Source organism: Lagenorhynchus albirostris, chromosome 19 (genome assembly GCF_949774975.1).
Source record: "Lagenorhynchus albirostris chromosome 19, mLagAlb1.1, whole genome shotgun sequence".
Classification (NCBI taxonomy): domain Eukaryota; kingdom Metazoa; phylum Chordata; class Mammalia; order Artiodactyla; family Delphinidae; genus Lagenorhynchus; species Lagenorhynchus albirostris.
In genome coordinates this window covers 60,564,463-60,587,619 of record NC_083113.1, presented here as the reverse complement: position 1 = coordinate 60,587,619, position 23,157 = coordinate 60,564,463, and the positions used below count along the sequence as shown (strand labels likewise).

The following is a 23,157-nucleotide window of genomic DNA, read 5'->3' as shown; positions in this document are numbered from 1 at the left end:
TTAGGCTGGACCCCCATGCCTACTCTTAATCAACCCACTGCCCTCCCAGAGGCACAGGGAAGGTTCCAGGTGAAGCCTGCAGGCCGGGGAGCGGGCCCTAGCAAGGCCCCGGAAGGAGCTGTGACGACGCCCTGCCCTGCCCCGCGCTCTCCCAGAACTAGGTTTTCTCTCGGGGCAGAGAAGGACGGAGGGGGTAAAAGGGCACCCTCCAAAAAAGGTTTGATTGTTGTTTTTGTCAGCTTGACATTTGAGACTTCAAGTGTCCAACGAAAGGTTACGGAATGAAAATAATTAACGCTTGTCGACACTGCTTGTCCCAGAGGTGGACCTGGTATCGTCAGTCTTTTGTGTACCACACTAGAAAATATTCCAGTACTTGGCCTCTCTGTGCCTCAGTTTCCTCCTCTGTAAAAAGGGGATCCTAATAGCTGCACCCTGAGCTTGTGATGGTGATAAGTGAGCTTGCCCTTGTAACGGGCTGAAAGCTGGATTTAAAACCACGAAGCTATACACGCCTCCCGCCCCGAGACCATCCACCTTACACACAAATGGGCCCCACTCTTTTCACTGGGCTGCACAGTTGCTGTGTGTGGCAGAGTTCATGTATTTAACTGTCCCCCATGGGGACAGTCTGCTTGTTTCTGGTCCCGTCCCCATGGGCGTTTACCAAAACAGGTGTGTGTCTCTTTGGGGCCACCTCCTAAAAACGTGAGCCCTGCCAAACGTCACATGCATTTAAATCTCAGACAGACATTTCCTGATTGCCTGTAAAGCACTGTAACCAACACCCAAGTGTCGCTAGAAAGGTCCCCTTCCCCACCTCAGAGGGGTGTGATCCTTAACGTACAAATTGGCCCCACTCACTATCCAAATAATTAGAAAAGGCTCTTTAGCAACAAGAAAAATGACTCCACATCGAGAGCAATCCAACCCGCCAGGCAACGTCACCCAGATTTTAAACACAGAACGCCCTTATCTTTACTTATACATTATATACAGTCGGTTCCGTGTGTACATCATGGACTATTGCGAAACAATGATGGACTCGTGCCCGTCGGCTCAGCCTTGTCTCTTGTTTCCTCACTTCTGCATAGCCCAGACCCTACCCTGTCAGTGTGCCGGGCCCCTGCTCCTTGGGGGTCGAGGGCCAGAGCGGGTAGGAGGAGGGGCGGGCAGTGCGACCACACGGGCCATCCGTCCCGCCTGAGGCACCACCACGTGGCCTGTCGGGGCTACCATCAAATTCCGACCTTCCCAGGGAAGAAAACAAGCTACACCGGTTCAGGGGCTCCCGGGGGTCGTCAGGCTCGCCCTGCGCCGCCCAGCGGCCGAAGTGGACCTTGGCTGGACCTACCCGCCCCGCCAGAGCCCCACCCCCTCCCCGCGCCCCTTCCCATCCGGTCCCGCCCAGCACTCAACACCAACGTCCCCGAGCCCCGCCCCTCGCCCGGCCCCGCCCCGCCCCGCCCCCCAGGGCCGCTCCACTTCTGGGCCGGGAGGAGCCTCCACGGCCCCAAAGGTTGTGCACCCCGATCGCCTACCCCTCCGCTCCCCCCCCCGTGAAGCCCCCTGGGCCCCTCCAGGTGGGCACCGAGGTGAAGCCGCTGCGAACCAGACCGGCCTCACCCCTCCCTGTGGTTCCGCCCCGAGTTTGGTCAGACACGTGGCCCCCGGGGCCAGGGAGGGGCCCGGGGAGGTTCTGGGGGTGGCAGCGTGGTGTCGCCACCTCGCCAACCCCAGTCCGGCCCGGCATGAGCTCCGGGGTCGCCCTGCGGCTGCGGACACTCCAGCGACACCTGGGCTCCCCGGAGGTAGGGGGACAGGCCCGAACTCGGAGCCCCTGAACTCTCCTCCACCTGGGGCTAAGGGGACAGAGCTGAGTTCCGGGAGAAGAACCCCGTGTGGCCACCCACAGCCGGCAATGACTGAGGGAGAGGCCCCTGGGTGTGGAGACCCCGTCAGTGCTGGGGGGAGGGGGCTGCTGGGGGAGGAGGGGGACAGGTCAGCGACCTGCATGGCAGTGTGTCACCGCAGCCTGCGCGGGCTGCTCGGCAATTCCACCCGCAGCTCCTCACCCAGGGCCCAGGGGCAGTTTGGGACTTTGTCCCCCGGGGCTGTTTACACCGACTCCGCTGCCTCATACCGGCAGGTGTGGACACAAGGCAGCTTCCCTGTCCCTCTCGTGGCCCAGGGCAGAGGTATGGAGCCGGGCAGCAGCCCGCTGACCACCCACGTACTGGACACTGCCTCAGGGCTTCCGGCTGAGGGCCTCTGCCTCCGTCTGTCCAGGCTCGAGGACCATGGCCAGCAGTGGACCGAGCTGAGGAAAAGGTAGGAGGGCGGTCTGGGGCAGGATTTGAGTCCAGATCACCTCCCCGCCCCACGCCAGGGCAAGGGGTGCGGGCCTGGAGGGCAGGGAGCAGGGCTCGCCACAGCCGGACAGTCCCCCTGCAGACTCTCGGGGCCGCGCTTTCAACAGGCTGTGTAGTCCTGGTCAGGGCCACAGAACGTGCTGGGACAGCTCACAGCCCAAGTGCCCGCTGCAGGGGGAAGAGGGGTGTGTCTCTTCCTGCAGGCTGGGCCGGCCGAGGCCTGAGGTGGGACCTGAAAGGCCTGGTTGTCACTGACTGACGGGTGACCTGTGCGGGGCAGCAGGCGGGCACTGGACGTTCTCTATATTCTCACTGCACCCTGTGTGCAGACACCACAGGCACCCCTTTCCTAGACTGGGGGGCGAGGGGGGACGGCTGGGGCAGCAGGAGGTGTCCGCTGCCTGGCAGCGCTACCCCTGCCCCAGGCCCAGGCTCTGCTGGGGGACGCCCAGCCCAGACTGGCAGGTGTCATGGGTCAGCTGTGAGCAGTTTCCCCCGACCCTCCCGCTGGTGTGGGCTGGTTGGCTGGACCCCAAAGGTTCCAGGCCTGAGGGTATGGAGCCTTCAGAAAAGCCGGGGGTCCAGGCCCCGTCTGCGCTTGGAGGAACACACGGAGTCCAGGGCGGGGGGCGTACAGATCCACTCCCAACCACACCCCCTAAACTGCGCTGGTAAATGCCACCCTTTCTGATCACAGCGCAGACGCTTGCGAGCACGGCTGCAGGTGCCGGGGGCTCCGAGGGAGCAGAGGCCCTCAGAGCCTCCGCTGGTGCCGCTGGAAACAGGCCACCACGCGGATGGCGATTTGGGTACAGTCACTGAACCAGAAAGCCACACGCAGTATATTAAACAAAAAGTACACGTTATAAAACAGTGTGACTAGTACAACCCGTTCTTAAAGTTTGTAAATGAGCATATTTACACATAGAGAAAATCTGAAAGGTATACATGCCAGATATAAAGCGATTATTGCTCACGGGGTAGACTGTGGGAACTTTCTCCCTTCTGCTTCTCTGTGATTTCTCAAACAGTGCGCAGTGTCCCTGGGCTGCTCCAGAGCCCCAGGTCCTGGAGGCTGTCCTGCTCCATAGCCGCCCAGGCCCGCTCACCCGAGTCCCAGTCAGGCTGCGGGGACATCGGAGGCCGGTGGGCACGCAGCCCCGGGGGACCCAGGCCGGGAGCTCCTCAGCCCCCTCTGCAGGGACCCCCCCCTTTCTCTCCCCAGCTACACGGACCCTGACGGCCGCTGCCCTGGGCTCCTGCTGCCAGGCCAGATGAAGGCGGGCACCTACAAGCTGTCCTTCGACACTGAGGGCTACTGGCAGAAGAGGGGCCAGGAGAGCTTCTACCCGTACGTGGAGGTGAGGGCCAGACGGGTGGAGGCCCATGACTCACCGTGACCCGCAGGCCGGCCCTGCGCCTCCACTACCTCGCACCTGCTTTGGGCTCCCAGAAGAAAGGGGTGCCGGGCTTGACCACATCACACCCGTCCCTGACCTGCTCCGGGGTCAGGCTGACTCAGCCCCTGCGGACAGAGGTTCACCCAAGCCCCGTCCAGCTCACTGTCCCCCTTCAGTTGACCTGTTCGGGCGGGACCCCTTGGGAACCTGCAGGCCCAGGGCCCCTCAGATCGAGTGCTTTCTCTGGGGAGGACCCAGCCACACCCACCACCCCCCAGCTGGCCCTGGGGCTCCTGCCCCCCAACTGCATCCCCAGGTCAGCCGTCTGGGCTGCTGAGTCCATGGCAGCACTGAGGCCAGGCTGAGTGCGCTCCATGCTGGCCCCTGGCTCCCCCGGTGTCCCCTCTGCCCGCAGGTCGTTTTCACCATCACAAACGAGACCCACAAGTTCCACGTGCCGCTGCTGCTGAGCCCGTGGTCTTATACCACGTACCGAGGGAGCTAGCGGCTGACCGGCAGCCGGCCTGCGAGCCCGGACCCGTCACCACGGCAGGCTGCGCCGCCCCCGACCAGCAGGGCAGGCTTGTTGCTCACGGGCACCAGGGTCACACTTCCCGGGGACGTTCTGGCCCCGATTCCCCAGTGGCAGCTGTCACTCGGGCTTCAATAAAGTTGCTGCTGGCATCTGCGAGGCGGCTGCGGTCACTAGGCACGCTCGGCTGGAGCTGCCCAGCCCCAGGTGGGATGGGGGCGGGTGTGCGCACAGAGCTGGTGGGCTCGGGGAAGGGGCCGGACGGCATCGTGGGCCCTGGGGGCGCCTCTCCACACAGCCACGCAACAGGACACGCAGCACTTGTGAAAACCTTCATTTGCTGACGACGCACGTCTACAAAACGAATACCTGCCGTCCTCGGTGCGTGAGGTGGGTGTCATCCGGGCAGTGGCCCCGGGCAGGGGCTACGTTGGGGTGCCCACGAGTCCTGCGGGGCCCTGGCCCAGCGTCTGCCCGATCACGGCCGTCTCCAGGGGCTTGAAGCCCACGTTGTCCAGGGGGACCCCAAAGGCCAGGAGCTTCGCCTCATAGGTACGCAGCAAGTCATTGTGGGCCTGTGGGGACACAGAGGCCTCAGGGGAGGGGTAGCTGGGGCTGACCCTCGCTCAGGCCCACCCAGCCCCTTGGAGAGCTAGCCTTTACCAGGTGCTCACTACACCAGACCCAGACCCTCACACGCTTATTTAAATTTGAGAATCTAATTGGCTTTACTCATGGCAGCATCCAATCTAGTAAGCGGAAGGGTGCTCCGAGGAGCTATACAAAATGGAGGCTTTCATGGGCACAGGAGGGTGGGACAAGGAAGTTAAAAGGGTGGGCACCTTCCCTTAGGGGAGGCAGGGGGTCTTAGGCAGATCACCTCCCACTGCTGATGCGTTTAAATTTCCACTCTAGGGAGAGGCTAAAACTTCAATTAGGTATTAAGTCTTGGTAGGGTTCACATAAGTGACTCCGTTTAGGACCTGTTGTTTCTTTTTAACAGTCCCCCCTTTTGATCAAACTCTTAGCCTGAGAGATATCAAAATTTTAAGGCATTAGTGCCGCTCACAGCTTTTGCTGATTCTGTTTGGGTTTTTGTTTTTGTTTTCCCGAATCTCTGGGATTCACAGGTCAAGACTTCGGGTTCACATTTTTTAAGTCCGTCATTCCCCACGTCTTTTTCAATATTCCAGTCTTAAGGAGATCATTTGCTTGGTGGTTAGTGGCTGCAACCATGCATTTAAAGCTTTTGGGAAAACATAATGCACCAGGAGTATGATTATGATTATTATAAGGAGGACAAACCCCAGTGTTTGGAGTCCTCAAGGCCAAACCAATCAAAGGCCCCATGGAAGGGGCCATCCTTTTAAGCCAAGTGACTTGCCCAGGGGTCTTATGTAGCTGAGTTTCCACCTCCGCACAAGAGTGGGTCCAGATGAGCCGGTGGTGATGGCCATGCACAGACACCTCCTGGCTCAGCTGGAAGACAACCAGAGGCTTTCCTTCTGTCGAGAACAACTCTGGCCCGAGTCTGAGGACTCTTATCGGGCACTACCCAACCACTTCACGTGCGGGACCTCGGGTAACCCACAATGGAAGATGCCCCCACCATCCCTGTTTCACGGCTGGGGAGACTGAAGAGGGTGTGCACTCAGAGCAGGACTGTGGTTTCAGTTCCTGGTCCCTTGCAAGCATTTCTCACTCAGGCTCAGCATCCCTGCCTTCTCAGGGATGACCCCCCTGCCTTGTCTACTGGCATCTATTCCCTTCCCCCATCCCAGAAATGCCGAAATCTGGGCAACAGCGCTGGCAGGGCCAACACAGACAGGGTTTCTGTGCCCCCATCCTTTAAAAGCAGATGTTTTTAAAAGGGCACATTTCGCCAGACGGTTGCAAGCGTTTGAAGAGCTGATGCATGCTACGTGCTCAGAGCCTGGCCTGACGCAGAGCAAAAGCTCAAAGGGGCTCCTTGTCCCGGGCATCGGCAAGACAAGGTACTGGGAGCTGAGAGCAAAGGGTGAGCCAGGGCCGGGCTCCAGCACGACTCAGGGGCTGGGCCCTGGCCCTCACCCACCTCTGGGGTTCAGCCCTCCCCACAGTCAGATGTGGGTTACGGAAATTCCCCCAAGAATGCATATAAGTATCAGGGGTTCCCAGAGCACCTGGGGAGGGCCCTGTGGGCAGGGAAGGCCCAGGGGACTTGGTCACCATGGAGCCCAGTGCCCATGACGGGCACTGCCTTCACGCTGGGGCTCCACAGCCCAGGGCTCACATCTGAGTCACGCGCGCGGGGTGCTCGCCCTCGGGAAGCGCGTCTGCAGGCAGCACTGTGTCTGCGTCCCCACGGGCCAAGCACTGACAGAGCTGCGGGCTCAGCCACAGAGCTGGGGACGCTGGGTGCAGGCACAGACGGCACCAGGGTCAGGGCACTGCACTCCCCAGCTGCAGGAGGCCTCTGTGCGGCTTTCACCAGACTCAGAAAGGCCTTGGAAGACGTGGATGTGACTCTGAGGGAGCAGAGACCCCCCCGCCCCAAACCGCCCCAGAGGCCAGGCTAGCGCCGTGGCACCAGAGCAAGGGCCGGCCAGGGACACAGGGACAGCCTGCTGGGCAGGACGCCACGCATGCACCGGGCAGGCCCCACCAGGGCCACCAGGACAGCGCCGGAGCCATGCGGGTGTACTCCAGGCCACCTGCAGGCCAAGCGACCCTGAGCAGGCGCAGACGGCCTCAGACTGTGTCAGCACCCAAAGGTAAAGATCAGGTGGGGTCCTGGGTGAGGAAGGGGCCTGAGGGAGGGGTGTGGAGCCCCGGGCAGCCGGCAGAACATGGGGGAGGGGTGGGGGTCTCCTCGCACCTTGCAGACCCGGGCCAGCTCGTACTGCAAGTCCTTGATGGTGCTGTTCTTCGATTCCAGAACGTCCTGAGGAAAGGAAGGTGTCAGGACGTCCACACGGGGAGCGGCTGGTGTGGAAAGGTCTCCAACGGAGACAGATCTGCGTCCCCGTAAGGAAGCTGCCCAGAGGGTGAGAAGGGGCAGCCTGGCCTGCTTCTGCGGCCACCCCGGCTGCCAACGCCATCCCAGGGAAAACCCCCTTGACTCCCCACCTGCCCTGCCCTGGCCCCCAGGCACAGCCATGGTGACTGCCACGGACGGCCGAGTTTTTATCCCCTCACCCTGGTCGCTGGCAGCACTGGGTCGCTGGCCCAGCTGCAAGACCGGCTGTCCTTCCCAAGAGGAGAGCAGGAAAGCCCTCCTCCCCTTTGTGATCCACACACAAGAGGGACAAGAACAGAGACGAGCCCCCAGACTCAGGACGTGGTGATGCCGGCCCAGACGAGGCCCCACCATGAGGCTGCACTACCCCAGCCCCGAGAGCCCAGCCTGGGTAACTTGGGTCCTCCAGGCACTGCCACCCACTGAGCCCCGGCCATCGCTCCCCTGTGAGCAAACACCTGGTCTCAGCCAGAACCTTGGGCACGACATCACCTCGGACCCCAGCCCCCTCCTCCACTGGTGACGAGTCATCCTGTCAGCCCTGCCCACCCTCTCCTGCCCTCCTGTTGCCATCTGAGGCCTGTAACCCAGGAGATCTGCTTCTGTGTGAATGAAGAGTAGGGGCAGACAGGGCCCTCCAGCATGGAAGGACCTTCCGTGGAGTCACGGAGGCCAGCTGGGGTCTGTGTCCGTCTCCTAGACCCCCAAGGAAACCGTACCTGGGGCCACCTCAGGCCTGGCCGCTACAGGTCACCCAACTGGCCAGGATCCCAGAGCCAGGCCACGCTTCCCTAGCAGCACCAAAGACCCCTTGTCCGTCATCACCCGTTTTCTTCTGTGGCACGTCCCACCCAGGTCAGGGAGCAGAGGGACAAGGCCAGTTCCAGGTAAGGTCACCGCCAGGGGCATCAGGGCTTCCGCCTGCTGAGCCAGCGGCAGCGGCAACTGCCGTCCTGAGTCCTCAGCTCACCCTGCTGGCTTGTGGGCACCAAGGCCTCGTCTGTCTTTTTACTGCTGTGCCCCATGCCCAGGACAGTCCCAGCCCAGAGGAAAGCCACACACGACTGCAGACTCTCGAGTGAACAGACGCTCCAGCCTCCGTTCAGATGTGACTCCCTCTGGGAAGCCTTCCCAGCAGCCGTCACAAAGGCCACCCACGGCCCTGCATTCCCCCTGCCACGGCCTCAAGCAGCACATCTCAGTGTCCCAGGCGGACGGCGGCCGTGGCCTTGGCCGAGAGCCTAAGCTGGAGTGGGCAGTGGACTCAGGCTCGAAGGTGCCGGGAGGCGAAGGAGGGGCCGGGGAAGGCCTCAGAGACACCAGGGCAGAGCCCGGGAACCTGGGGAGCCCGATGGCTCACACAGGCCTGGGCGCTCGGGCCAGCAAACCACAACAGCCCCTCCCCGAGGTGAACTGAGACTCTCCACTGAGGGACGGAGGCTGGAGCACAAGACAGGAGCCCCGACCGGAGCCCAGGCCGCCGGAAGCCCCTCCCCGGGGGCCCCTGGGACCGACCTCCAGCTTGCGGGACACGAGGGTCAGGGCCGCAGGGTCCAGGTTGGAGGCCGCCAGCACCTCGTTGAACTGCACCTCCTTCTTCTCCACCGCGGTGGCCAGGGCCTGTACCTTGCGCTCCAAGACGAGGTTCTTGAGGCCCACCTTCTGCTGCACCTCCAGGATGGCTGCGGTGAACTTGCGGTACAGCCCGTCCCGCTCCTGCTGCACCTGCGGGATGGGCCCGGGCTTCTCACTGGCAAGAAGGCCCTCCCGGCTCTGCCCCGAGGCCACGGCACAGCACCTTCACCAGCGCCCGGCCACGGGCAGGTGGGTCTGAATCTTCTACGCTGCCTGCACCCCACTCTGTGACCGAATTAGAGGTGTGCGGCTGTCCACATCATGGGCGGCAGGAGGAAACACCTCTGGGAAGGTGTCTCAGCAAGCCACAGGGACCCTAGTACGAGCTGCACAGACCCCCTGCCCTGGGTCTGGGCAGCAGGCTCGGGACCTGATCCTCCCCGTGAGGTCCAGGGCCTCACACCCAGCAGTGTTGGGGGGGGCCCTTGGAGGTCCACTCCCTCTGCCAGCCCCAGACCCTGGGGCACAGGTCTAGAGCGGGCACTGGAGCCACCCACCTGTCCACCAAGGACAGTGTCCTTTTCATCTCCTTTAACTTTTAACTGTGCACCATTAAACAATCAAGACTGAGCAGGGGTGTAAAAAGGAAAAAGTAAACGCTCCTCAACCCCGCTTCCCAGAGGCCACCATCTGAGCATTTGCTGGGACTCCTTCCAGAATGCTCCGCACTGCCGTAAAAACACACATCACTGCTAGGAAGAGGAGAGGGCTGTGCTGAAACCCTGTAGGACCGTGTCTTTTCTAACTACAGGATCGTACTCTCAAGATGTGCTTCAATCCAGTCCCCGTCCTCTGCTCTTTAAAACGTGACGAGTCTGGTTTCTTAGGGGCGCTGCCTGCCTCCCCTGCCGCAGACGACATGCAGACAGAAGAGAAGGTGGTAGAGTCCCCTCCCCACTCACGGGGAGCCGCGTCTCCCTGGTTGCCTACGGACCCTCCCCTCAGCTGCCCTCAGCCTCTGGGACCCTCGGAGGCTCCTTGAGGATGACTCTTGCTCTGACCGCTTACGGGATGTCCTTTCCACTGTCAGTCTGCGGCGGCAGCTGTGCTAACGGCTCACACAGAGGGGGCGGCTCTGCCCTCGGCCAGGCCCGGGGCCAGACCCTGGGACCTGCAGGCAGGGAGGGCCCTCTCTGCAGAAAAGCACGTGCAGTGAGACACCTGCCTGCCACCCAATCACATCAGCGAAGACCTGGTGCCGGCGGAAGTGGCCCCTTGGGCACTGTGGGTGGGGCCACAACTCTGAACATCCCTCCCGGCAGGCTATCTGCACCCTGAACGTGAACCTTCTCGCCCAGCAGTTCCCCTGCTAGGAATCGACTTCCCTGAAAGGGATACACAGTTGCACAAAGACTAACTTAAAAGGATGCTTGTAACAGCAAAGGACTGAAACAGAGATTTCAAATGTGACCCGATCGGAGAGACGGCACACAGGCTGAGACGAGAACATGGGCGCTCCAGACGCCCTCACTTCTGGGAAGCGGTGTCCCTACGCCGGGACACACAAGAGTGCGGGAGGAGAGTCACGAAGCTCTGACCACTTGTGAGGACCGGCGCACGGCCCCAAGGCCCTCATGTTTGCACCCACAGGCTTGCTTACAACGCACACATAAAGATTTGGGACTTAGAAACACACACACAGATGAAGAAAGCCCTTCCTTCAAGGGGCCAGGCCACCTCCACGCTTCAGAGGAGAGCCCCAGGGGACAGCCGTGGGCACCACCCGCTCCCTACCACTGACCGCCCTCTGAGACCCGGGCTGGCCGCCCACCGAGAGCCGCGCAGAACGAGGAGGGCCACGGGACCTCCAGCTGCCAGAGCCGGGCGCCCAGCCCGGCACCCAGGCGTCCCGGGAGCTTGCCTGGATGAAGCGCTGCTCCAGAACCTCGTGCTCCCACTGCAGGCTCTTCAGCTCCTCCTCGGTGACTTTCAGACGGGCTTTCGTGCACTGGAGAGAAAATGGGGATGGAGGAGAGAGCACTCCCGACTCAGGCACCCACACAATGCAGCTCCCAAGCAACAGCCAGGCCAGGTGAGCGTCAGAGGGAACCAGCTCCCAGGCCTGAGGGGCTGAGCCACCGGGGCAGCCCGCCGGGGCCACCCATCTCCCAGAACAGGTGCCAGCCTCACGTGCCCCAGGGCCACCAGGCCCAGGAAGGAGGGGCTTAGCGCCCCTGCCCTTCCTGCCCTTCCACACCCAGGAGGAGGTGCCAGGGAGGGCCAGGAATCAGGCAGAAACCCACCAGCAGGATCTGCTTGTCCCTCTTGTAGCCCCCGAGCTGCTTCTGCATCTCGCTCATCTCGTCCCGAGCCTTCTGCAGGGGGTCTGCCAGGAGCCTGTTCTGCGCGGACACCTCCATCATCTCCTTCTCCAGGTGCCTCTCTTTCTTCCGCATGGCCTCCATCTGCTCCTGTGGGCACGAGGGGTGGGGGGTCGGCAGGCAGGACCAGGGGCTCCCCTGCCCGCAGAGAATGGTCCTGCCAGCACCGTGAGGACCTACATCTGTTTTCTGTGTAAACACACAGTATTTTTTCACAGTTTTAACTTATTCTGAATGTTCTAGTACTTCAGCCTCCGTGCAAATTGAGAGATTACACTTTGCTCATGACCCCCAGAGGACATCCTCCACGGCTGCCAGCGCTTGGGTGACGATGACGCCCCTGTGCTTCCACCTGACCTTTGACATATCCCAGTGCATACAGGTGTATCACTTCCCTGCCACATGAGGGTTAGGGCAACAGCCGGACCGCAGCCACGGCTGTAGCAGGCAACACAACTTGTGAGCTTCGATCAAGGGCAGCTGAAGGGCAGGGTCAAAGGCTTCTACAAGCAGGAGTGTCGGCCCAAGGGGGCTGGGCACTCCAGCAGCACCTTGAGGGAGTTGATGAGAGCCAGGTTGTTGAGGGTGATTTCGCTGTAATAGTTCCTGATGTCCGTGAAGGCCTCCTCGTGGCGCTGCATAAGCATGCTGATCTGGCCGTTCTTCCTCTCCTCCACCTCGTGGATCTCTGTCTTCCTGCGCAGGTCAAGCTCATCCCTAAGCATCCTGACCTTCTTATCGTACTTGGCCTCGATTTCTGAAAGGCAGCAGCACACACAGCAGCTGAGCAGAATGCTGGCCCTGTGGCTACGAGAAGAGATGGCAGCTGTGCCCAGGGCCGAGAACACCCACCAGGACCAAGGCCTCACCAACAAGCGGACAGCAGGACGGGGCGGGGAGTTGCTCCTGCTCTGTGGCACCAGCGCACACACCAGCCTGCCCTCCTTGCCCGTCACAGGCATTGCTAATCAATCCCTGCCTCAGGATCCCAACAGCCGAGCGTCACCCAGTCCCAATGGGCTCTAACCACGGCCGGCCAGCCAGACTACGGGCTCTATCAGTAAACCAAATAGACTTCCGAGGCTGGAGCCTCCGCAGGCCGGGAGACCTGGACGCTGCCCACGAGGCTGGATAACTACCGCCTGCTTCTAGGTGCCGCTTCGTGCCTGAGGGTGTGGGCGGGCACTGGGTGGTCCTCACAGCCTCCCACCTCTCATGGAATAGGGTGTTCTGGGATCCTGAAGAGTCCACCAGCCTCGCTTTGCACGTCTGAGCTGTTTTAACTGGTTTATGTGCCCGGTTAGCAAGCGCTGTTGGGCAGTCCCTTCCTGACGGGAGGGGCTCTGGGGCCGTCTTACACGGAGCGCGGGAGACGCTGACCTCGCACCTGCCGCTCAAAGTCCTTGCGTATCTTGGTGATCTCCTCAGTGTGTTTCTGCAGAGGTGGAAGTGGCCGGTCACTGGAGGTCAGACGGGACGGGACAGACGCCGGCCCCTCAGCCCGGCCCCTCGCCTCACTGGCAAGGAAAGCCCGGCTCAGTAAACCTGTGCTGCTTCTGCTGGGCCCCCCACCTCCGAGCTCATGGACCCAGCCCAGAATAACAAGGTTTGGTAAATTCCACATTTGATAATGGACTTCCCTCAGCACAGGTCACCTCGGAGCTGCAGAGAATGTTGACAGACATCCCGGCCGCTGGCCGTGCCCAGCCCTTCCCACCCTGCCCAGAGGCTGGACAGCAGGGGCCAGACCCACACAGAGCTGCCGGCTCCCCGCTGTCGGCTAACCTGCTTTGGCTTAGAACACCGTTACAAATTATTTTAATAGACAGTTATAAATTCTGAATAAAAAGTTTAAATTAGACTCTAGAGCAGTGTTTTCACTCAGAGCGGCACTCTGACCGTGTACCTACTCCACGCCCAAGGCCTCGCGTAAGCAGAGAGCCCGCACCGCTGTACTTGTTGGAAGGCAGCCCACTCTGTGCTTCTGTCAGAAAGACCAGACCGCCCTCAAGCGTCCAAGACTTCAGCTCCCTCAAGCTTCACGGCAAAGTCTGCAGTGTTACTGATTTATTTCCAGATTCAGTTGAGGCTGGGCCGCCTCCAGACACACACAGAGGCAAGTGCACTGACAAAGTCTTTCAACCCACAGCCAGGAACAACCTTTGAAAACCAAAGTTGGACACATCCTCCCTTTGCCCACGCCCTCCAGAGGCCCCTGACTCAGTCCTGTCCCCCAGACCCCTCTTTCCTCACTCCTGGGGGCCGTGGCACTGGTCCATCCCCAGCCCTTCTCAGGGCCTGGTCTCCCCCAGCCCTGCCTTCCCCCCACCCTTGCCCGGGTATCACCTTCTCAATGAATTCCCAGAACGCATAGAAAAATGCAACCACCCTGGTTCCCAGCACCTTCCTGTAGCACTAATGCCCGCAGACCTGCGACACAGGTTTGACAGTTTATTTTGTCTTCTGTCTCAGGGGCAGCCTCTCCGTTCTAGACCATCAGCCGTGCGTGGGCAGGCATTTTGTCAGCCCCATCCTCTGTGTCCCCAGAGATCAGAACCGCGCCCGGCGCTTAAGAAGGAGTTCCAACCTCCACCTGGAACCCCGCCGCCTCCCTCAGAAACGACCAAAGAGTCTCAAAGGTCAGCGAGGCACTTGAGAGCACAGCTCACGGGACAAGCTGCTGTGGCTGCCGAAGGGCTGGAGGGCTGCTCACTTCAGGGGCCGCGCGTGCGTCTCTGGGGTCAGAGGTCAGCAGTATGCGGAGAGGGACCCTGAGCTGCATTTCCCTCCTGGGAAGCCAACCTGTTGCTCAAGCCTGAGACAAAATTCTGTGTCTGGACCCCAAACAGGGCTTGTTTGGCTGCATGCTGCTGCTACTGTTGTTTAATTGCCAAAATGCAGGATTTAATATACAGAAATATGAATTTCCAGTTGGAGTGCATCCCGAGGTGCTCACGGCACGCCAGCACCTACCAGCCTCAGGTTCTTCACCACCAGCTCGCCAGCCAGCTCCTGTTCCTTCAGCTCCACCTGCAGCGCCCGCATGTCCCTGCACAGGGCACCCTCCTGCGCACGGCGCTCCTCCTGCGCCAGCTTCATGACCACGGTGCCCTCCGCCTTCATCTCCATCAAGCTGTTCTGATGCTCGTACAGCAAGTGCTTCACCTTCTGCTTATAGACCTGCAGGCGGGGGAAGTACCACCGCTCACCTACTCTGCCCGCTCACCTGCATGCACATGCCCACCTGCACACACCTCACCTGCACAGGCTCACCTGCACGCACATGCTCACCTGCACACACATGCCCACCTGCACAGGCTCACATACACAGGCTCACCTGTACACACAAGCTCACCTGCACACACATGCCCACCTGCACACACATGCCCACCTGCACAGGCTCACCTGCACACACCTGCACAGGCTCACCTACACACACCTGCCCACCTGCACACTCCTGCCCACCTGTATACACATGCCACCTGCACACAGAGGCTCACCTACACACACATGCCTACCTGCACACACATAAAAAATACCCTCAGTTCCCCACGTCAAGGACACAAAGGGCTGTGACTCCCAAAAGCAAGGCGAGACAACGCCCCTGGCCCCCGGTCCGGCTCCTCTGCCCATGTGGCAGCTCCTATGGGGACAGGCCAGCCCCACGCACCTTGATCTCCACCTGGTGCCTCTCCTCGGCCTCCTCCATCTCCCGGTCTTTGTTCCTCAGCTCAGCCTTCTTCTCCTCCAGCTGCCTCCGCGTGATCTCCCAGAAAGTGTAGATCCTGTCCCGCTCCAGCTGGAAGTAGTTGCGCTCGACCCGCTCACGGTCCAGCTCCTCCCGGATGCGGCCAATGTGTTCCACCACCTGGCAGGCAGAACAGGGCCAGTGAGGCGGCCGGGGCGGGCCACCTGCCGCCAGGGGAGGGTGCACGGAGAAAGGCCAGGAAGAAAGAGGGAGGGGCTGCTCTCACCTCAGAGTAAATCAGAGCTAAAAGTGAGAAGTTAAAGTAGGGGGCTGGGAAGACTCGGGGACAGGGAACGTTCAGCAAACAGCAGAAATCTCTTGTATTTGGCCAAGAGTCACAAAATGATTATATGCTTTTATTCCTTCCTGGGGATTTACACTAAAGAAATTTCTCAAAAGAACACAAGAGCTTTCCGCTTAAAGATATCAGCTACACCATTATTACAACAGCAAAAGAATTAAAAAGGAAATGATCTAAGATGCTTTTAAGTAGGAGAATGGTTGGGAATTCCCTGGCGGTCCCGTGATAAGGACTTCGCGCTCTCACTGCCGGGGCCCGGGTTCAATCCCTGGTCGGGGAACTAAGATCCCACTAGCCACACAGCACGGCCAATAAATAAATAAATAAATAGGAGAATGGTTGAGAAATTAGAGTATATCAGCTAGAAGGTTATATGGCCCAACAACACAAAGATATGAGAATGATGTAAATATGTTCACAAAACAATGTAAAAAACCTTTCACCTTTAAAGATACACGTTAAGCAAAAAGTATACAAAACCAGTAAACCCGAAACAGTCAAGATGGTTTGGTCCGGAGCCAAATGCAAATCTGCAAATAGGTTAAAGGAAAAAAAAAAAAAAAAGGGCCACCAGGCCGGGACGGGGCTGGGCTCCCCAGGAGGGAGGTCTACAGTGGGGTCTACTGTGTCAATCAGACAAAGGATCTAAGCCAGGCTCCTCCCGTCTCTGACCGGCTCACGCTGGACGTTCCATCACTCGATATCTAGATTTCTTATAACTATCTAGATTTCAAGCTTCTCTTCAAAAATCAGCAAACAAACAGCTCTGGAGCCCAGGGCCCACAGGTTAACATGCAGCGAACTGGCCACAGCTGCCCTGAGTCTCTCACTCCTGCCTGGGCCCTGGAAGCTTCCCAGGTGTCCACGCCTGGAACACCGGACAGCAAGGCTCTGCTCTGCAGACTGGCCACTGCCATGTCACAGTTCGGTCCCCACCGGACAGGAGAAAATGGGGAGCCAAGAAACAGCCTGACGGCTGGGGCAGCGCAGTGGGTAAGCCGTTCACGCGGCAGCCTGGGGACCTTTCCAAAGCGCAACCTGACCCACCACCCTCTGCGGACACAGCCTGTGACACAAAGGCTCTCCACCGCTGTTCAAGGGCCTCGGCCCAGCTCTCCAGCCTCAGGTCTTATGCCTGTTTCAGTCACCTTTCATTTCCTTATCTTAAAACCATCAAAAGTAAGTAAGGGTCACTAACGCTCACAGGAGTGCATGTCAGACGCTCCCAGACCACACTTGCTCTCACAGTTTGCACACGTTACAGGTTTCAGGAGCCTTGTAATTGAAATTGTAATTATATAACCATGTTCTCTAGCCCTTAAGTTCAGCAAAATGAACAAGTGGCCAAAAATAATTCACAATGTTTAATGGTAAATAAAACAAATGAGAATGCTATAGGTGTATGTACTATGATAATAGCTCTGTAAGCATCAGGTGCCTACAAAAGATAAGAATGAAAGAAAACCCAGAAAACTTAAAACAGCTTTTATATCAGAAAGACATTTCCTTCCAAATTCCTACTACCCTATAAAAAAGTTCACCCATTTGCCTGTACCGCGTTGTTTTACAACACGTGCTGTGCTTGGGCGTGCAGGCGTGGGAGGGGCGTATCCACGTGTGGGCAGGGCAGCAGGAGCCAGGCAGAGGGGAGGTGCACGCGGAAGCGGGGGCAGCGGTCTGAAAGAGGCTCCTAGGAGAAGCGCGGAGTAGCAAACCCATCCCACCCCAACTCAGCGCTGGTCCGCGGCTCAGGCCAGCCCGCTCACCTGTTCCTTGCTCATGTCCTCCGGAGCGAGACCATCAACAATCGGGGTACCTTTGGCTTTCCCTTTCTTCCCTTTCTTTTTGGGCGCCTTTGGTTGAAGAATAGATGGTTGGGTTAGAGTTCACCTTCTGGCTGGCTGATTCCCTCCTGGGGCCGCTTGGGAGAGGAATTCCTGTTCTGGGGCATCCATCTGACTGCCCACTGTCTCCTGCTTCCACCCAGACCACATCACTCTGCCCTAAGGTTCCCCACCGTTAACCACAGGCACATTCTGCTGATACCTTTGGAGCAGCAAGGAGAAATCTGCCTTCTCAGAAGAGAATATTGTTTTCCCTGACAAAGGGAGGAGGAAAACTTGTTCCTTAGTATATAGCAGAGACCCCCTTGGTGTGGATGCAAAATCTACTCGGACTCAAAAAGGAAGATTCCCCAGTACCACACTGTCCAATGTTACCACACTGGCTATAATGCTTGGCAAGCACCATGAAGAAACCTGCAATAAGCTGTTCAGTGAGTGGAGGGAGAAGTGCCCACAGCAACAATCAAAGCTGGCAAGATGAGGGCTCCTCCCCTCAAAACACAAAACCTCAGAGAACCCTGGTGGAGGAGCCGGAGCAGACTGTGGCGCTCACTGTGGGCTCTGTCAATGGGGCGAGGCTGCTTTTAACAACTTCAGCAAGGTGCCAGACGAGACCTTCCACCCTCACTCCCTTCCCGAGGGCCGCTCAGGAGATGGCCAATTTCCTTATCCTTCTGCCTTTACTTTTCCCAAGTTTCTGTGGCCCATGCTTGTGTGTATGCGCATCTACGTGACTCAGTAACATTTTTACTACAAAAAAAGTTTTTGTGTGGGGCTTCCCTGGTGGCGCAGTGGTTGAGAGTCCGCCTGCTGATGCAGGGGACACGGGTTCGTGCCCCGGTCCGGGAGGATCCCACATGCCGCAGAGCGGCTGGGCCCGTGAGCCATGGCCGCTGAGCCTGCGCGTCCGGAGCCTGTGCTCTGCAACAGGAGGGGCTCCAACAGTGAGAAGCCCGTGTACCGCAAAAAAAAAAAAAAAAAAAAAAAGTTTTTGTGGAAATCTTACAAAACGTAAGGAAAAAAAGGAAAATCACCCTATAGTCTCACAAGCTAGTAAAAGTAGATGTATTCTGGTGGTCCTTTTCCAGTTGACTTTCAAAAGACCCATCCACAGAAATCTTCACTCCTAATACAATGCCCTCTTTCCAATCCCTCTACTCCAATAAGTCCACCCCATCAGAAGAGCCTGAAGGTTTGTCACCACCCAGCATCAGGGACAGTCAGCCAGCGGCCGCCGCCTGGTAGAGCCCCTGGGGCTCCCGCACACACAGGCATCCTCCCTGCCTCCCACAGCTGATGGCCACATCTGCCTGGAAACTGAGTTACCGACAGCCCCTACATCATGGCGGAGGTGGGGTGGCGCAGCTGTGAGCCCTACCGCAGAGAGGGGCCGGGATGGAGAGCCCCAGAGGCAGCAAGCTGTCGCCGTGCTCTGCTCAGTACCGGCCTCACTCCTCGCGGGCTCTCCAAGGAAACAGCAGTTCCTCTACCCTGAAGCTCTGCCCCGAAGGACTCCACGGGCACTGGACATGCTGTCAGGACCCTCCGGTGTACAGGGTCCTCTGACCACCCTGGTATGCCCCGGGCTCTCGACCCCAGAGAATGGAGGACCTGTGTCTCCCAGGCCCCTGCCAGGTGAGACCCTAGGTCCCAAGGATCTCATCAATGAGCCTTCCATTCCAGGTAGGAAAGCCCCTCGACCCAAGTTCTCTGCTCTGGACGCTGTGCACACCGGGCCCTGGGTCTCGGGGGCGGGGGAGGCGGGTGCTCTCTGACCACCCACCCCTGTGAGCACAGGATCCTGGAGAGCCCAGGTCTCTCAGCTCCAGGTGCGTGTGGGGTCCGGGATCCAGGGTCCGCAGCACCCTGGGCCCTCCCTGCGAGGACTCCACGAGAGCGCCAAGCCCTCAGTTCCGGGACCCCAGAGCTCCAGGCCTCCCGTCCCGGGGTCTTCCTGCACGCAGGGCTGGCCCCCGAGCCCCAGGTACCCCGAGCGGACCCTACCACACCTCCACCCCTCCTCACCATGGCTCCGGAGTCCCGGCGGCCGCGACCCGCCGACCAACGCGCCAGCCCAGCCTGGGCTGCGCGGTCTCCAGGCAACCGCTGCTAGGTTCCGCGCGAAGTCTCGAGGACCCTCGCGAGAGTCCGCCCGAGGGGTCACGGCCTGGCAACGGCGGGAGCGCGTCCCTAGCAACGCGCTGGGCTGAGTCACTGGGTTTGGGCCGCAGCTGGGCGTCATGCACAAGCTAGATTTCCACGACGCCCGTGAACGCGTTCGTTGCGGGACGTGTCTTGTTTATTGCGGGTCTTCCCCACTAGAACTTAAGCTCCATGGAGGTGAGAGGAACTGTTTCCATCCACTTCTTACTTACTGTACGTGCGTACGGGTCCTACCGTGCATAATTTCAGTTAGTGAGTGACGGGAGGTGCCGGAAAGATATGCACCGCTACGTTTTCCAAATTCGATTCAAATTCAGGCTGAGGCTCTGCCCCTGGGCCCACCCCACCCCCACCCCCACCCCCGCCCATCTTTGAAGATTCCTCCCACCTGAGGCTGGAAGATAGCTGTGTTTCCACAAACCCTCAGAAGAAACAAAAGTAGGGAAGAGAACATCTTCCAGCTGGGTCCAAAGTTTTGAAATCAGCAAGTCTCCCCTTCGGAAAAACTAACTGGTCTGTCTGAAGAGGTCTTGTCCTTGTGATGAGGAAAAACTAGAAAACTTTGCCAGAGGTTTCCAGACACGCACTGCAGAAAAAAAAAAAAAGTCATCGGGTTCCTTTCCTAAGCTCTTGCTCTGAAAACTGCTAACCACTTTAAGATTTCCAAAGCGAATTTGCGATCCCTCCTACCACCCAATTACCTACATGCAAAGTGCTGTCCTTACACACCATTTGTTGTCTTTTTTCTACACTCTCAACTTTAGCATCTTCTTAAATAGTGGTTTTGCAAGAGGTCATGTTTTTCCATCAGGTTGGGGATGGAGAAGAATCTTCTCTCCCTGGAGAGCTTCCTTGGGAGCAGGGTGTGAATGATGAAACAAGGCTCAGGTGGGAGACAAAGGTGCCTCCGTAGCTGGGCTTGCTTAGGCTCAGGCACCCACACAGGGGCATGCATGTGAGAGCCACAGTGACGAGCCTAGGGGGCTTCCTGTTTGCCCATCCAAGCCCTGATTGGTCCTGGAAAGGAACAGCCCTTTTGAGGGACTGTATTGCACAGAGCCGTGATTTATTTATAGCAGCCCTGAGGCCTTTGTGAGGTCTGGTGGTGTCACTGTGCCTGGGCAGACAAGAGCCTGAGCCTCTGTGTCAGAAACCTCTGGCCTGATAAGGGTCTTCTCCCCTAAGGTGGGGTCCTCCCGGAGGGGTTTTGGCAGGTGAGACAGCACAGCTGGGTAGCACAATGGAGTCATGATAATTATTTAACACTTGCTTTGCAGACCCAATACGCTAGGTGCCTCACGCTGACTGGCTTTTTGCTTTAGAAGTCTGACTGGGAGTCCCGAATTAAATAAATGCATTAACAATAATTCCTTTCAACAAAAAGGGCAAAAATAGGAGGGTTAGCTGAGGATAATGAGACAGGATATTCATCTGTCACAAATCAAAAGCACAGCATGGTTTATCAGTGTGCACTGCAGAGATGCATAGTTCAGGGAGGCCTTGCTGCCAGCTCTCTGGGCTCCCAATAAGACCCACAGCGACCTGTGCTTTTCATATTTGAGTTCAGATTTTTAGAAAAGAGCTTTTTCTTCACATGGATGGCTTGAGATACTTTTATTCAGCATCAAGCTGTGCATCTCGGAAATCCAGATAAATGGCATCTGAGTCTCCTGTAAAATCAAAGACCAAATGTTAATACATACAAACTCACTGACCTATGTCTAATACCTGGCTCTTCCTAACACCCACGTACCTGCTCATCCAGGTAAACTGCCTCAGACCACAGCAGCAACTCGATGGAGGCCTGGTTGTTAGGATAACACAGTGCTTAAGAAGACTAGACTCTCTTTTAGAGATAAACAGTGAAGTATTTACAAATGAAATGACATAATATATATAGGATTTGCTTCAAAACAACCCAGCAAGGGAGGGAGGCATTGAAAGTACAGAAAAATCAGGATCAGCCACGAGTTGGTAATCGCTGAATCTGGATGACGGTTCATGTATGTTAACTGTGCTATTCTCTCTACTTCTGTTTGAAAATGGATTTTTTCCTTTTTTATTTAATTTTATTTTTTAATTGAAGTATAGTTGATTTACATGAAAATGCTTTTTTGGGGTTTTTTTTTTTTTTGCTGTACGCGGACCTCTCACTGCTGTGGCCTCTCCCGTTGCGGAGCACAGGCTCTGGACGCGCAGGCTCGGCGGCCATGGCTCACAGGCCCAGCCGCTCTGCGGCATGTGGGATCCTCCCAGACCGGGGCACGAACCCGTGTCCCCCGCATCGGCAGGCGGACTCTCAACCACTGCGCCACCAGGGAAGCCCCCCATGAAAATGTTTTCAATGAAAAGTTAAAAATAAGCACTGGCCTCTGGAGTCAGATCACCTGCTGTTTACCAGCTAGGATGCCCTTGACAAGACTCCGTCTGTATCCATTTATTCATATGTCAAATGGGGATAATTAATAAACACCAATACTGTTACAGTTACTATGGCTGTGTGACAGCTTGCCCCCAAATGAAATACAGTGACATCTGTTTTGCCCATGAATCTGCAACTTGGCTGGGACTCGGTGGGGACAGCCCACCTTGGTTCCACGTATTACCCCCTGAGGGTGGCTCAAAGGCAGGCTCTGATGCCTGGCTACTGGCTGAGACCTTATCTCTCGTTCATTGGCTATTGTGGGCCAGAAAACACTCAAGTGGCCCCTCAAATGGCCTGGGCTTTCTCACACAGAGTGGCCGGGTTGCAGGGGAGCCTTCGGAAAGAGGTGAATCCTACTTAAGACCCAGCCTTGGAAGTCACATGGCAGCAACCTGCCACAGTCCATTGGCCAGAGCAGCCACAAGCTTGCCCAGGTTCAAGCAGAAGGGGCACAGACAGGGAATGTCTCGACGGGAGCAGAAGGTTCTGGAAGACACAGGGAATCAGAAATACTGCTCTGACCATTTGGAGACAATACAAACTTCCACCTCAGCTGAGTCTGAGCAGGCAGTGCCCACCTACTGTCCTGCCCTCCTTATGTCCCCACCACCCACCCTGTAGCTCAGCTTTGTCCCCAGGGGGCTGAGCTGCCTCTTGGAGTGGCACGGAGTGCAAACTGCAGCGGCTTGTCCTCGTGGATCATGAGATCATTTTAGCAGTTTTTGTTTTTGTTTGTTTTGTAAACTAAAGAAAAATGGGAACTATTAGCCTGCCTCACTGACTGACAGTTTCAAAGGCCATGGGCTCCGTGTGACTGGAGCTGGACTAGGTGGTGAGGCCCTTTGTTGGCTGAAGCTGTATGGACAACCTGCCTTTAGGAGGGTGCTTTCCTGCAAACACCAAGTTCATACTCACCTCCCTCCTCTGCGGATTTTTCCACGCCCAGCTGGGAACAAACTGTCTCCCTGACGGTTTTCTTTGGTTTGTTTAGTCTTTGTGCAGACCATGGGCTTGCATTTGGATCTTCTGGCTTCCAGCGCCCGGCTGTGGCACCCTGGTCGGCTGCCTACCCTGTGTTCAGCTTCACCTGGAAAATCAGGAGCCCGTCTTCTAAGGATTCCCCGGGAGAATTAATGCACCAAGGGCCTGGCACAAAGCCGCATTCCAGGGCCTCGTGCAGGGTCCAGTGTCTGGAAGTGGGGCTCCATCGAACAGTTTGGTGCTCTCAGCACGCCCAGACCCTGCCTGCCTTCCTTCCGGGGGCCCCCTCTCTGCCCGCCTCCTTCTCCTGACCTCCCTTCCCCCCCCCACCCCCGCCCCTGCCCCCAGCCTAGCCCTTAGACGCTCTCGCCGCCCCCCACCCCGCCCCCTCGCCCCGTCTCTCCATAGCATTTATCACAATCTGCAATTCTTGGCTT

The 23,157-nt window shown here is 58.1% G+C and overlaps 2 protein-coding genes across 4 annotated transcripts; one reads left to right on the top strand and one right to left on the bottom strand.

The window, feature by feature from the left end:
* The first annotated feature begins 1,707 nt into the window (after positions 1-1,707).
* LOC132509349 (5-hydroxyisourate hydrolase-like) lies at positions 1,708-4,449 on the top strand. Of its 2 annotated transcripts, none has more exons than XM_060130301.1 (4): positions 1,708-1,811; positions 2,150-2,331; positions 3,598-3,733; positions 4,188-4,449. In XM_060130301.1, the coding sequence occupies exons 1-4, from the start codon at positions 1,752-1,754 to the stop codon at positions 4,275-4,277; spliced, it is 468 nt and encodes a 155-aa protein (XP_059986284.1). In that variant the 5' UTR covers positions 1,708-1,751; the 3' UTR covers positions 4,278-4,449. The 2 variants fall into 2 exon arrangements, with proteins under 2 accessions (XP_059986284.1, XP_059986285.1); XM_060130302.1 differs by having other exon boundaries at positions 1,742-1,811; positions 2,192-2,331.
* Positions 3,258-22,801, bottom strand: GAS8 (growth arrest specific 8). 2 transcript variants are annotated; one of them, XM_060130289.1, is made up of 14 exons: positions 22,655-22,801; positions 21,068-22,225; positions 19,703-20,984; positions 19,177-19,544; positions 17,074-17,160; positions 14,929-15,126; positions 14,232-14,438; positions 12,639-12,693; positions 11,810-12,015; positions 11,181-11,348; positions 10,799-10,885; positions 8,818-9,027; positions 7,162-7,227; positions 3,258-4,879 (listed from the first exon to the last, which is right to left on the bottom strand). In XM_060130289.1, the coding sequence occupies exons 4-14, from the start codon at positions 19,177-19,179 to the stop codon at positions 4,730-4,732; spliced, it is 1,437 nt and encodes a 478-aa protein (XP_059986272.1). In that variant the 5' UTR covers positions 19,180-19,544; positions 19,703-20,984; positions 21,068-22,225; positions 22,655-22,801; the 3' UTR covers positions 3,258-4,729. The 2 variants fall into 2 exon arrangements, with proteins under 2 accessions (XP_059986272.1, XP_059986274.1); XM_060130291.1 differs by lacking the exons at positions 12,639-12,693; positions 14,232-14,438; positions 14,929-15,126; ... (3 more) ...; positions 21,068-22,225; positions 22,655-22,801 and adding an exon at positions 12,469-12,609.
* Positions 22,802-23,157: the final 356 nt, after the last annotated feature.